The sequence below is a fragment of the Chiloscyllium plagiosum genome, unplaced genomic scaffold, assembly GCF_037043375.1.
Source record: "Chiloscyllium plagiosum isolate Xiang-an unplaced genomic scaffold, Cpla_swu_hap1 HiC_scaffold_47, whole genome shotgun sequence".
In the NCBI taxonomy this organism is placed as follows: Eukaryota; Metazoa; Chordata; class Chondrichthyes; order Orectolobiformes; family Hemiscylliidae; genus Chiloscyllium; species Chiloscyllium plagiosum.
In genome coordinates, this window is record NW_028270185.1 from 474,354 (window position 1) to 485,918 (window position 11,565).

Genomic DNA, 11,565 nt, shown 5'->3' on the forward strand with positions numbered 1-11,565 from the left:
TGAGAAAAGCTGCAGATCAAATACAAACTGTGTTGTAATTATACAACTGTTTTAGAATTAATGTCCTTTCAGAAACGAAGTCTGCTGGCCTTACCCAGTGTTGCATTCATGTGACTCTTGACCCAAAGAAGCGTGACTGATTCTTAACTACCCTCTGAGCAATTAAGGATGGGCAATAAATTAGGGTGGTCCAGTCAATGAAATCCGCATTCCATGAATTAATTTTAAAAAGTAGCATCTATGGCACTCAAGACAGGCAATGATCACCTTCAACAATAAAAAGCCTCATTGTTTATCCTTGATATCCAATAACATGGACATCGCTGAGCTCCCCCACTATCAATATGAGGGGACCATCACTGACCAGAAGCTCATCAGGGAACATGTCAGGAATGGGATGGAATACACTCGACTTGTCTAGATGAGTGCAGCTCCAACAACACTCAAGTAGCTCACATCATCCAGGACAAAGAAACTGATTTGACTGACACCCCATCTACCACCTTCAACATTCACTTCCTCCAACATCACAGTGGATATCATCTGCAAACTACGCTGCAGCGAATAACCAATATTCCCTTGATTGCATCTTCCAACCTGTAACATCTACCATCTAAAAGAAAAACGACAACAGAAATATGGGAACACCATCACTTATACATGGTTCCCCCTCCAAGTCACTCACCATCCTGACTTGTAAATATATCACTATTCCTTCAGTGTTACTGAACCAAAGTACTGGAACTCTCTCCCTAATTGCACTGTGGATTTCCTGACAGCAGATGGACTACAGCAGTTGAAGAAAGCAGCTCATCACCACCTTCTCAAGGGCAACTAAGGATGGGAAATAAATACTGGGCAGCCAGTGATGCTCATGTCCTGTGAATAAATAAAAAAAAACTACTGATTGGAATCAAATCTCAACTGCCTTTAGAGAATGTGCTAAGCAACAATATCCTTTAAAGATAAAAGGAATTGCAATTCCTCCATTAAACGGACTTGAAAGTTTAGCTGATTCAAGTCAGATTCTCTCTGAAGTTTGTCTTTTCCTGTTGGACATCTTTTTGGCCTGTAAAATGTACCAGGTGTTGCCACTCAAACACCATCAATCACATTTGCCCCAACCTTCTGCTTGGACACAGTAGCTAGGCACAGCTTTGTATGATTACACAATAAGCTTTGGTGACAGCATCTGCTAAAAGCCTGAATATTGTTGCCTTTCTGTTTCTGATGAAGTGTAATTGGAGCTGAGATACAGAAACCAGACTGAAGCTTAGTCTATTGAAGCTATGTCGGGTTGGGAAGCACTTTTGTATCAGATATCACACTTTGAGTGCTACACTGGAGAAAATCCGCTAAACACATTCAAGGTCCTTTCATGGTCAAAGTGGGGAGGGTGTTGGAGGAGGGGGAATCCAATGTTGTGTGCATGCTTCAATCTCAAAAAATAGCTTCTCCCAATTCCAGAGCATGTGGGCCACCTGTTCACTAGGTTGTTAGTCCCAGGGTCAGTCAGAGACAGGAAGCCAAAGTAGAAGAGCAGGAGGCTGGACGAGCATAGAGAAGTGGTGATGTTTGCTGCTTCAGGTATAATCCTTCTTCAGGAGTGGAGGTGGGGCTAAGAGGAATTGCAGATAAAGTGGGGGGAGGGGGGGGTGGGGGCAGGGGGGGGTGTTATGGGTAGGGAGAGAGCAGAGTGGTAAAGTGGTGAAAGATGAATACTGGTGGTCTGTACAACTAGGTAGGTCGGTTGGAGTGACTCCAGTTGGGAGCTGGAAAGAGGGGTCTGTCAGAGGTGGGGCTGGAAATGGAATCAGGGGATGGGTGGGGAGATTATTTGAAATTGGAGAACTCAATGTTGAGTCCTCTGGGCTGTAGGCTGCCCACCTTCCAGCTTCCAACCAGATTCATTCCATCTATCGACCAAATAGGCTGTACCTACCACCTATATTCACCTATCACCACCGCACCACTCTGCCCGTCTCCCCGTCCATAGCCCTTACACCCCCTCCTTTACCTGTAACTCCCCCTATCACCACCTTTATTCCTGAAAAAGGGTTATGCCCAAAGTGTCGGACTTCTCCACCTCCTGGTGCTGCCTGGCTTGCCGTGTTCTTCCAGCCTCCTGCTCGTCTACTTTGGATTCCAGCAACTGCAGCTTTTTGCCTCTGGAAGCAGGAAGTCAGCAGATCACAGAAAGATACTGAGCAACTCCACTCTGAGAGGGAGGCTTTGGAAAACTCTAACCAGCTGGTCCCTGCTGAGTCTCTGCATCTGGATCAGACATAAAGGCAGATTGGAGCCGGAGATGTCGGTCACTGTGACCGTCTTGCAAAGGAATGGCAATGATTGGAGGACACACACACACAAAGGTTCTGCATGGGGACTGGTGTGGTCTCTGTGCAAAGCACAATGCAATGCTTCAAAATAAAGAAACTATTACACTGATGAGTGTCTCTTCAATTGCCTGAAATTACACTTGAAACTACAAAGAGCACAGTTCAGCTCGGGTTGCACAAGTCACATTGAATAACCATCTCTGCATTGTGATACAGAAAGCTCATACAGGTCAGCACAAATCGCGAGCCAGTCCAGATTGCCAGAATTGCAGCCATACTTTATGCAGACAGGTTTCCCCCCAGACTGACCCCAAGGCTTTTGGTTGTGGTAAAGGAAGCAAATACAGGCTGCTCTACTTTTGGTTCTTTGAGTCTGGCTATTTGGAATGACAACACAGACCGAGATTAAACCTAGTCAGGAAAAGATCCAGTAATATGCTACGGCATAATAGACTCGTAATGAAGGTGACAACAGGTGGAACTGATTACAAAAGAAGGTGCAGAGAACAGGTTAAAGTTAGTCACTCAGAACGGTGATAATTAGGAAGTGAAGCTTCATAAGGATTGTCACTGGGACTGATATTGTCCATTATTTCAACACTTTTACAGAGGACATCACCTGCAAATCTCCTTTGAAGCTATCACCATCCTGACTTGGAAATATATCGCTGTTCTTTCAGTCACTGGGTCAAAGCTCCCATCCTAACCACTTTGTGGATTCCCTTACACCCAAAGACTGCAGCAGTTCAAGAAGACAGCTCACCACCACCTTCTCAATGGTCTCAAGGAATGAACAATAAATTCTGACTCAGCCAAAGACGCTCACGTAACACGGATAAATAAAATAAAGACTTGGTCTTTCAATCAGAGAACACAGTTAATACACAGAAATACTGTGGCAAGATACAGGAAAATATTATCAAACTTGCAAAATGGGTGAATATTTGTAAGTGGATTCAATAGAGATAAGGATAAGGTAGGAGGAAGCAAAGACTACACACTTCTTGAAAAATGAATGACAGTGGGGATTGGAAAACAGATCACACAAAGCAGTGATACAAAGTAATAAAGCCCAGAAAAAAAAAAACAGGTACTGGAATTAATTTCCAGAAGGATAGAATTGAAATGGAGAATTTCTGTGAATCCTACATTGAACTTCAATGCAATCACAATTGTAATGCACAGTCTTGTCTCCACATCAAAACAAAGTTACTGAAGAAAGATATTATTAGACTCATGCCAGAACAGAGAGGATATAACCATCAGGAAATATCAAACAGATTGGGTCTCTTTCAACTAGAAACAAGATAACTGAAGGCTGACCTGATTGAGGTTTTTAAAGTGATACAAGGACTTTGATAGGATGAACATGGAGGTAATATTTTCCCTTCCTTGGAGACCAGATCTCAGGGCTGTCAATGAGAGACTGACAAATCCAACCTGGATGTCTGGAGAAATGATTTTACTCAGACAGTGGTGCAAATATGGAAGTCACTTCGACAGGGGGTAGTCAAGGTAAATATTATCAATACTTTGAAGTGGGAATTTGGACAAAAGGAATAGAAAGAGATGATGATAGGACAAAAAGCAGAGGGGTTGGAAGGAGGCTTATGTGGAACAGACCAGCATGAAGCAGAAAGGCTGAATGGTTTGTTTCTGTACAGGAAAGTTATGGAATTCTACAGCACTCAGTGTAGGATCTCCCCAGTGTTTTCATTGGTATACAAAAATGCTTCTTCCATCCTCACTGCTTTTATATGGAGTATTTGAGAAAGGGACTTACGTTTTGTGCATTGTCTAGTCTGGGGTCCCAATGCCCATCCGTTACAGCAGCCACTGCCACAGACATTTAAACTGCAATAAACACAAGGAATATGTTACAGAGCTTCACATATCAGATATAGGAAGGAAGGGCTGGAGGAAGATGTGGATAGAAGGAATAGAATAGAGGCATGGTGGATACAGGGTGGGGGGGGATGCAGAAAAAGGGCAGGGAATGGGGCACTGTGCTGCTGAATGAAAGAGCTTTTAATTTCTCAATCAGGAATCTGGTTTGATTTCTCAAAGCAAATCTGTCCTTAAAAAGAAAACACAATCTTTTTGTATTTCAAATGAAGATTGAGCCACTTGCTGCTCAGCTATGATGTTGTGTTCCATCACTGGTTAGACAGCTCAACATCCTTGGTCACTGTACACACTTAGAGACACCAAGAACAGAAGAAGTCACACTGTCTCAGTATCTGTGCGTAGATGGCAACACGTGTGTCTGTGTGCATGTGTTTTGCTGTGCGGATGTATCTGTGCATCTGTGTTTGTGTGTTTATGTCTGAGTGTGTCTGTGTGTATATAGTGAGTAGTGTAATTACTGAATACAGGCACATTGAGATCCCTATCCAGTAATGGAACAGAACATGGTTGAAAGACAAGTAGCCTCTTCTTTGGAACAGTTCTGTTTGGACTCAAAATACTAACTCTGTTTCTCTCTTGACAGTTACTGTCAGATCTGCCAAATTTGTTGAGTGTTTTCTCTTCCTTTTGGAGAATTCAGGGGGTTTTTCTCTTAGACCTATTTTACAATACAGCTGTTGACATTTCACTGGTAGTAAATCTATTGTCCCCACCAGCCTGAAAATGTGAGACAACTTGAAAACAGCTTGTTTTGAGGCAGACAGGAGGCTGCTGGGACAGATTGAACTTAGCACCAACTATGAAATATTGCAGAAGAGTCTACTTCAGAATGGCTCATATGTTCAAGCTCAAAAGATAACTCGTGCTCAGACAGTTGATAAAGGTTAGGAAAGCACATTAACTCCATAAATCACTACTTAGATCTCAGCTGGAGGACTGTGATTCTGACCACTGCATTTTAAGGAGGATATCAGGGCTTTGAAGAAGGGGGTAAAGGAGAATGTCCCAGGGATGAGGGATTTCAGTAAATGTGGAGAGGCTGGAGAAGCTGGGATTCTGTCCTGAAAACAGAGAAAGCAATGGAGAAATAAAACACAGATGTTTCAAAATTGTGAGAGAGTGTCTGCGTAGTGAATAGCCCAAACATTGAGTACTGGGATGTTTAGAGTTGTGTATTAAAGAGACATATTTAGAGAGACTGGGGATAGAATTGGAGACAGTGAGAGAATTTCTTTGTACAATTATTTGTGTGATCTGGAATGTGCTGCCTGAAAGGGCAGTAGAAATCATTCAAAGTGAAGATGTCCAACTCCCCAGTGGAGGAATGTGAAAATAATTAAAATAAACCCCATAACTCCCAGGCTTTAAATCTTCAAACTCTTTCTCCATCTCCTTATCAGCTACTTCTCTTTTTATTTGCTCAGGCTCCTGCTCCATCCCTATTCCTCAGACACCATCACTTTAATCCTTTGCCTATTTCATTGCCATGGTTCAGGTTTTGGTATGGTTATGTGGTTGACTCTTACCATGGAGACTGAAGGTTCTGAGTTCAAATTTGCCTCCAGTGTTTGCCCAGACAAATCACCAACATGGTTCTGAGGGAATGCCGCACTGTCAGAGGGTCAGCACTGAGGGAGTGCCGCACTGTCGGAGTGTCAGCACTGAGGGAGTGCCTCACTGTCGGAGGGTCAGCACTGAGGGAGTGCCTCACTGTCGGAGGGTCAGCACTGAGGGAATGCTGCACTGTCGGAGGGTCAGCACTGAGGGAATGCCGCACTGTCAGAGGGTCAGCACTGAGGGAGCGCCTCACTGTCGGAGTGTCAGCACTGAGGGAATGCCGCACTGTCAGAGGGTCAACGCTGAGGGAGTGCCTCACTGTCGGAGGGTCAGCACTGAGGGAGTGCTGCACTGTCGGAGTGTCAGCACTGAGGGAATGCCGCACTGTCAGAGGGTCAACGCTGAGAGAGTGCCTCACTGTCGGAGGGTCAGCACTGAGGGAGTGCCGCACTGTCAGAGGGTCAGCACTGAAGGAGTGCCTCACTGTCAGAGTGTCAGCACTGAGGGAATGCTGCACTGTCAGAGGGTCAGTGCTGAGGGAGTGCCTCACTGTCGAGGGAGTGCCTCATTGTCGGAGTGTCAGCACTGAGGGAATGCCGCACTGTCAGAGGGTCAGTGCTGAGGGAGTGCCTCACTGTCGAGGGAGTGCCTCATTGTCGGAGTGTCAGCACTGAGGGAATGCCACACTGTCAGAGGGTCAGCGCTGAGGGGGTGCCTCACTGTCGGAGGATCAGCACTCAGGCAGTGTCGCACTGTCGGAGGATCAGCACTCAGGCAGTGTCGCACTGTCGGAGGATCAGCACTCAGGCAGTGTCGCACTGTCAGAGGATTAGTACTCAGGCAGTGTCGCACTGTCGGAGGAACAGCACTCAGGCAGTGTCGCACTGTCGGAGGATCAGCACTCAGGCAGTGTCGCACTGTCGGAGGATCAGCACTCAGGCAGTGTCGCACTGTCGGAGGATTAGTACTCAGGCAGTGTCGCACTGTCGGAGGATCAGCACTCAGGCAGTGTCGCACTGTCGGAGGATTAGTACTCAGGCAGTGTTGCACTGTCGGAGGATCAGTACTCAGGCAGTGTCGCACTATTGGGAGACTCCTATTTCAGAGGAAACCTGCTAAAGATGAATATGAAAGATCCCTTGGAATCAAATGAATATGTCACCAACCTTGGTATGGTGTATGGATGCAGAGAAGTGTCCTGAACACAGTTAAATGTGAACATGTCCTGGGAGGATAATAAAGATGAAAAACCTCACAATCATAGAACTCCTACAGCATGGGAGCAGGCCATTTGGCCCATTAAGTCTACAACTGACCCTCTGAAGAACAGGTAAAAACAATGACTGCAGATGCTGGAAACCAGATTCTGGATTAGTGGTGCTGGAAGAGCACAGCAGTTCAGGCAGCATCCAAGGAGCAGTAAAATCGACATTTCAGACAAAAGCCCTTCATCAGGCCTCCGAAGAGCAGCACACCCAGACCCACACCATATATCCCTGCATTTCCTATGGCCAATCCACCCTAATCTTTGCACTGTGGGTGGAAACTGGAGCATCTGGAGGAAACCCACTGTTATGAAGGTGTAGCTGTGTACTGTACCTTTAAAAGAGACTGGAAGCTGCCAAGAAAATCAACAAGCATAGACTGCTAGCCACATAGCTTTCTGAAAGGTACCTGTCCATAAAATAAGTTGTGCAGCAGAAGACCGAAGAAGAGACGACCCAGGAAAACCCAGAGTGAAATCTACAGAGGAGAATTGATAAATCTTAATTGTTTTTTTTAAATCGGACCAGTATTGTAGAGTGGGAGGTAAAAGATAGGTTTAAGAGAAAGGCGTTGTAAATAGTTGTTGGTTTTAATGTTCTCTGTTGGACTTAAAGAATAAAATTGTTAATTTTTACATTGAATAGTGACCTCTGGGATAGATCTTTGCCTCTCAAAATTTAACTGTTCCAACACGGGTAAACCCCTCTGCTAATTTAAACCTGACACACAGAGAAGCTCATCTCGTGCCATAATCTGTAAAATTTTGAGAGGCAAAAGAACTATCACAGAGGTCACTATTTAAAGTAAAAATTACAAACAAAAAACGTTTCTTGGCAGTTCTCCCCCTAACTGTTCAAAATGTCTGGTTTTATACCCCAAACATTGGATCATTTCATTGGTTTGATGTCATCAAAACACTAAAGTCCAATTCAAAGAAAGAAAACAAAGAAAATTTACAGCCCAGGAACAGGCCCTTCGGCCCGTCAAGTCTGAGCCGATCCAAATGTACTGTCTAAACCTATCGGTCAATTCCTAAACATCTGTATCCCTCTGCTCCCCACCTACTCATGTATCTATCCAGATGCACCTTAAATGAATCTACCGTGCCTGTCTCTCCCACATCTGCTGGCAATGCGTTCCAAACACCCACCACCCTCTGTGTGAAGTACTTGCCACGTGTATCCCCCTTAAACTTTTCACCTCTCACCTTGAAAGCATGACCTCTCATTATTGAATCCTTCACCCTGGGAAAAAGCTTGTCTCTATACACCCTGTCCATACCTTTCATGATTTTGTAAACCACAATCAGGTCCCCCTCAATCTCCTTTTTACTAATGAAAATAAACCTAACCTACTCAACCTCTCTTCATAGCTAGCACCTTCCATACCAGGCAACATTCTCGTAAACCTTCTCTGCACCCTCTCCAAAGTGTCCACATCCTTTTGGTAATGTGGCAACCAGAGCTGTACACTGTATTCTAAATGCGGCCAAACCAATGTCTTGTACAATTTTAACATGAATTGCCAGCTCTTATACTCAATACCCCGTCCAATGAAGGCAAGCATACTATATGCCTTCTTGACCAGTCTATCCACCTGTGCAGCAACCTTCGGGGTACAATGGACCTGCACTCCCAGCTCTCTCTGCCCATCAACTTTTCCCAAGGCTCTTCCATTCATTGTATAATTCGCTCTAGAATTAGTCTTGCCTAAATGCATCACCTCACATTTGTCTGGATTGAAATCCATCTGCCATTTTTCCGCCCAACTCTCCAGTCTATCTATACTCTCCTGTATTCTCTGACAGTCCCTTATGCTTTCTGCTACTCCATCAATCTTTGTGTCATCTGCAAACTTGCTGATTATACCAACAGTGCCCTCTTCCAGATCATTAACGTATATTACAAACAACAGTGGCCCAATACTGACCACTGTGCATTCGATTGGATTTTGGCATCTTGGGGCATTATTTAAACTGATTGGCCAAATTTGAATTTGTTATGTATCATGGCAACTCAGCTGCACTATTGGTTTCACAGCCAAATGTTACATTTTAAATACTTTCAGCACACTCTCTGCCTCTCTAAGTCAGTACCAGTTTCCAGTCTCTCTTAAAGGTATAGTGCACATCTACACCTTCATAACACCCACCGTGTGGGTGGCACGGTGGCACAGTGGTTAGCACTGCTGCCTCACAGCGCCAGAGACCCGGGTTCAATTCCCGCCTCAGGCGACTGACTGTGTGGAGTTTGCACGTTCTCCCCGTGTCTGCGTGGGTTTCCTCCGGGTGCTCCGGTTTCCTCCCACAGTCCAAAAATGTGCAGGGGTCAGGTGAATTGGCCATGCTAAATTGCCCGTAGTGTTAGGTAAGGGGTAAATGTATGGGTGGGTTGCGCTTCGGCGGGGCGGTGTGGACTTGTTGGGCCAAAGGGCCTGTTTCCACACTGTAAGTAATCTAATCTAATCTAAACACCCACACAGACATGGGGAGAATGTCTGTGTAGAGTTTGCAGTCACCTGAGGCTGGAATTGAACCTGGGTCCCTGGCACTGTAAGGCAGCAGTACTAACCAGTAAACTACCTGCCACCCACTCTGTTAAAAGTACTTAGGTGAGCACCGGAAATGTCATAACATTCCAGTCTATAGGCCAAGTGCTAGAAAATGGGATTAGTGCAGACTCGATGGGCCGACTGGCCTCTCGTGTGCAGTTTGAATCTCTCACAATTTTGAGGGGAGGGAGTGGTGAGGCGAGAATTACCTCCATTAACTTGGGGTATATCTACATGGCCGGGGACCTGATGACGATCGCCTTGCTTTTTGTGAGATCTTGCTATGCGAGGTTAAACAATGACCGCACTTCATTGGCTATAAGGAACTTTGGGACGTCCAGAGGTAGCGACAAGCGCTATCGAAAGTCATTTCCTAGAGGAGGGCTGGGAAGTAGGGAGGAGGGACTGGGGTTGGAGGGGATGGAGAAAAGGATGGATGAAGAGGAGGGGGAATGGAAAGGAGGGATGGGGGCATGGTGGGGAGAGATGGGGATGGTGGGATGGGTGATGGAGGGGAGGAGGGGAGAGGGAGGATAGAGAGGAGGGATGGGGGCATGGTGGGGAGAGATGGGGATGGTGGGACGGGTGATGGAGGGGAGGAGGGGAGAGGCGGGATAGAGAGGAGGGATGGGGGCATGGTGGGGAGAGATGGGGATGGTGGGACGGGTGATGGAGGGGAGGAGGGGAGAGGGGGGATAGAGAGGAGGGATGGGGGCATGGTGGGGAGAGATGGGGATGGTGGGACGGGTGATGGAGGGGAGGAGGGGAGAGGGAGGATAGAGAGGAGGGATGGGGGCATGGTGGGGAGAGATGGGGATGGTGGGACGGGTGATGGAGGGGAGGAGGGGAGAGGGAGGATAGAGAGGAGGGATGGGGGCATGGTGGGGAGAGATGGGGATGGTGGGATGGGTGATGGAGGGGAGGAGGGGAGAGGGAGGATAGAGAGGAGGGATGAGTGATGGAGGGAATGAGGTAGAGTTGGGAATGGAGCGAAGGGGGGAGCAGATTGAGGGGTGGGGAATTCCCTTACCCCCTACCGACTCTCCCTGCCCAACAGGGTCTGCTGAGTTTGGTCTCGATGGAGAACACAAGTCCCCGGGGGGACTGAGGGGCAGGATTCGGGGCTGAAACCTCGACATTAAAAACCCTGCAGCAGCTCAACAGTAATCTCCTTGAAAATAAACCCAACAGCGACATAAACTCCGCAGGGAGCGAGTCCTGGAGAGGATTACAGACAGCATTCCAAAATCATTTCCATCTCACCAGTTTTTGGGAGAACTGACTGTACATTAACCGTGAAATTGCACAAAATTAAATTAAACCATAAATCGCACAATTCAGAATTACGTTATTAAAACTAAATTCTAAAGCTGCATTATTAAAAACCGTTTAAACAGTAACAAGTTAAATAATGTCAGTTGTAGTAATTGCGATTGGAATTAGTGAGAGAGCGGACACACCTCGGGGACAGTGCCCGCTGCTTCCCTCTCCCTCTCCCCGGAGACAGGCGCCGATTGTGGGCAGCACTAACTTCACGGGCCCGGCCACAAACAGCGAGCATCAGCCAGACCACAGCCAGAATCTTCCACATGCTTTCCCCCGGAGCGGCTAACGGGAGGAGAGCGAAGCCTGGCCCCGCGATCCGCTCACTGCCCGCGGCTCATTCATTCAGCCAGAGCTCGGTACCTGGAGGCGGCTCCTTACCTCACCCCCTCAGCCCGGGATCCAGCTCCCTGTCACACACCCCTCCCTAACACTTCAATCCCCCCCCCCCCCAACTTCTTTGTCCGACTCCCCTCTCCCTGTCCCTCTCACCTTCACTTCTCCTTGTCCCACTCTTCCCCCCCGCCCCAACACCCGTTCTCCCCACTCCCTCTCTCGACCCCAATCCCTTCTATCTCCCCCACCCCTTCCCCCTTTGTCCTGCTCCCTCTCAACTTCCCCA

At 46.9% G+C, this 11,565-nt stretch overlaps 1 protein-coding gene across 4 annotated transcripts in view; it reads right to left on the reverse strand.

Annotated features, from left to right (window-relative positions):
* LOC122544774 (latent-transforming growth factor beta-binding protein 4-like) overlaps positions 1-11,310 on the reverse strand; it is a 257,894-nt gene extending 246,584 nt beyond the window's left edge. For 3 of the 4 annotated variants that reach the window (XM_087984070.1, XM_087984072.1, XM_087984071.1), the window contains exons 1-2: positions 11,081-11,310; positions 4,123-4,193 (exon numbers count right to left, since the gene is read on the reverse strand). In XM_087984070.1, the coding sequence (XP_087840196.1) occupies positions 4,123-4,193; positions 11,081-11,211 (202 nt within the window). In that variant the 5' untranslated portion in view covers positions 11,212-11,310. The remainder of the gene's footprint in view (positions 1-4,122; positions 4,194-11,080) is intronic. The other variant, XM_087984069.1, reaches the window with a different exon arrangement.
* Between the last annotated feature and the right edge of the window lie 255 nt (positions 11,311-11,565).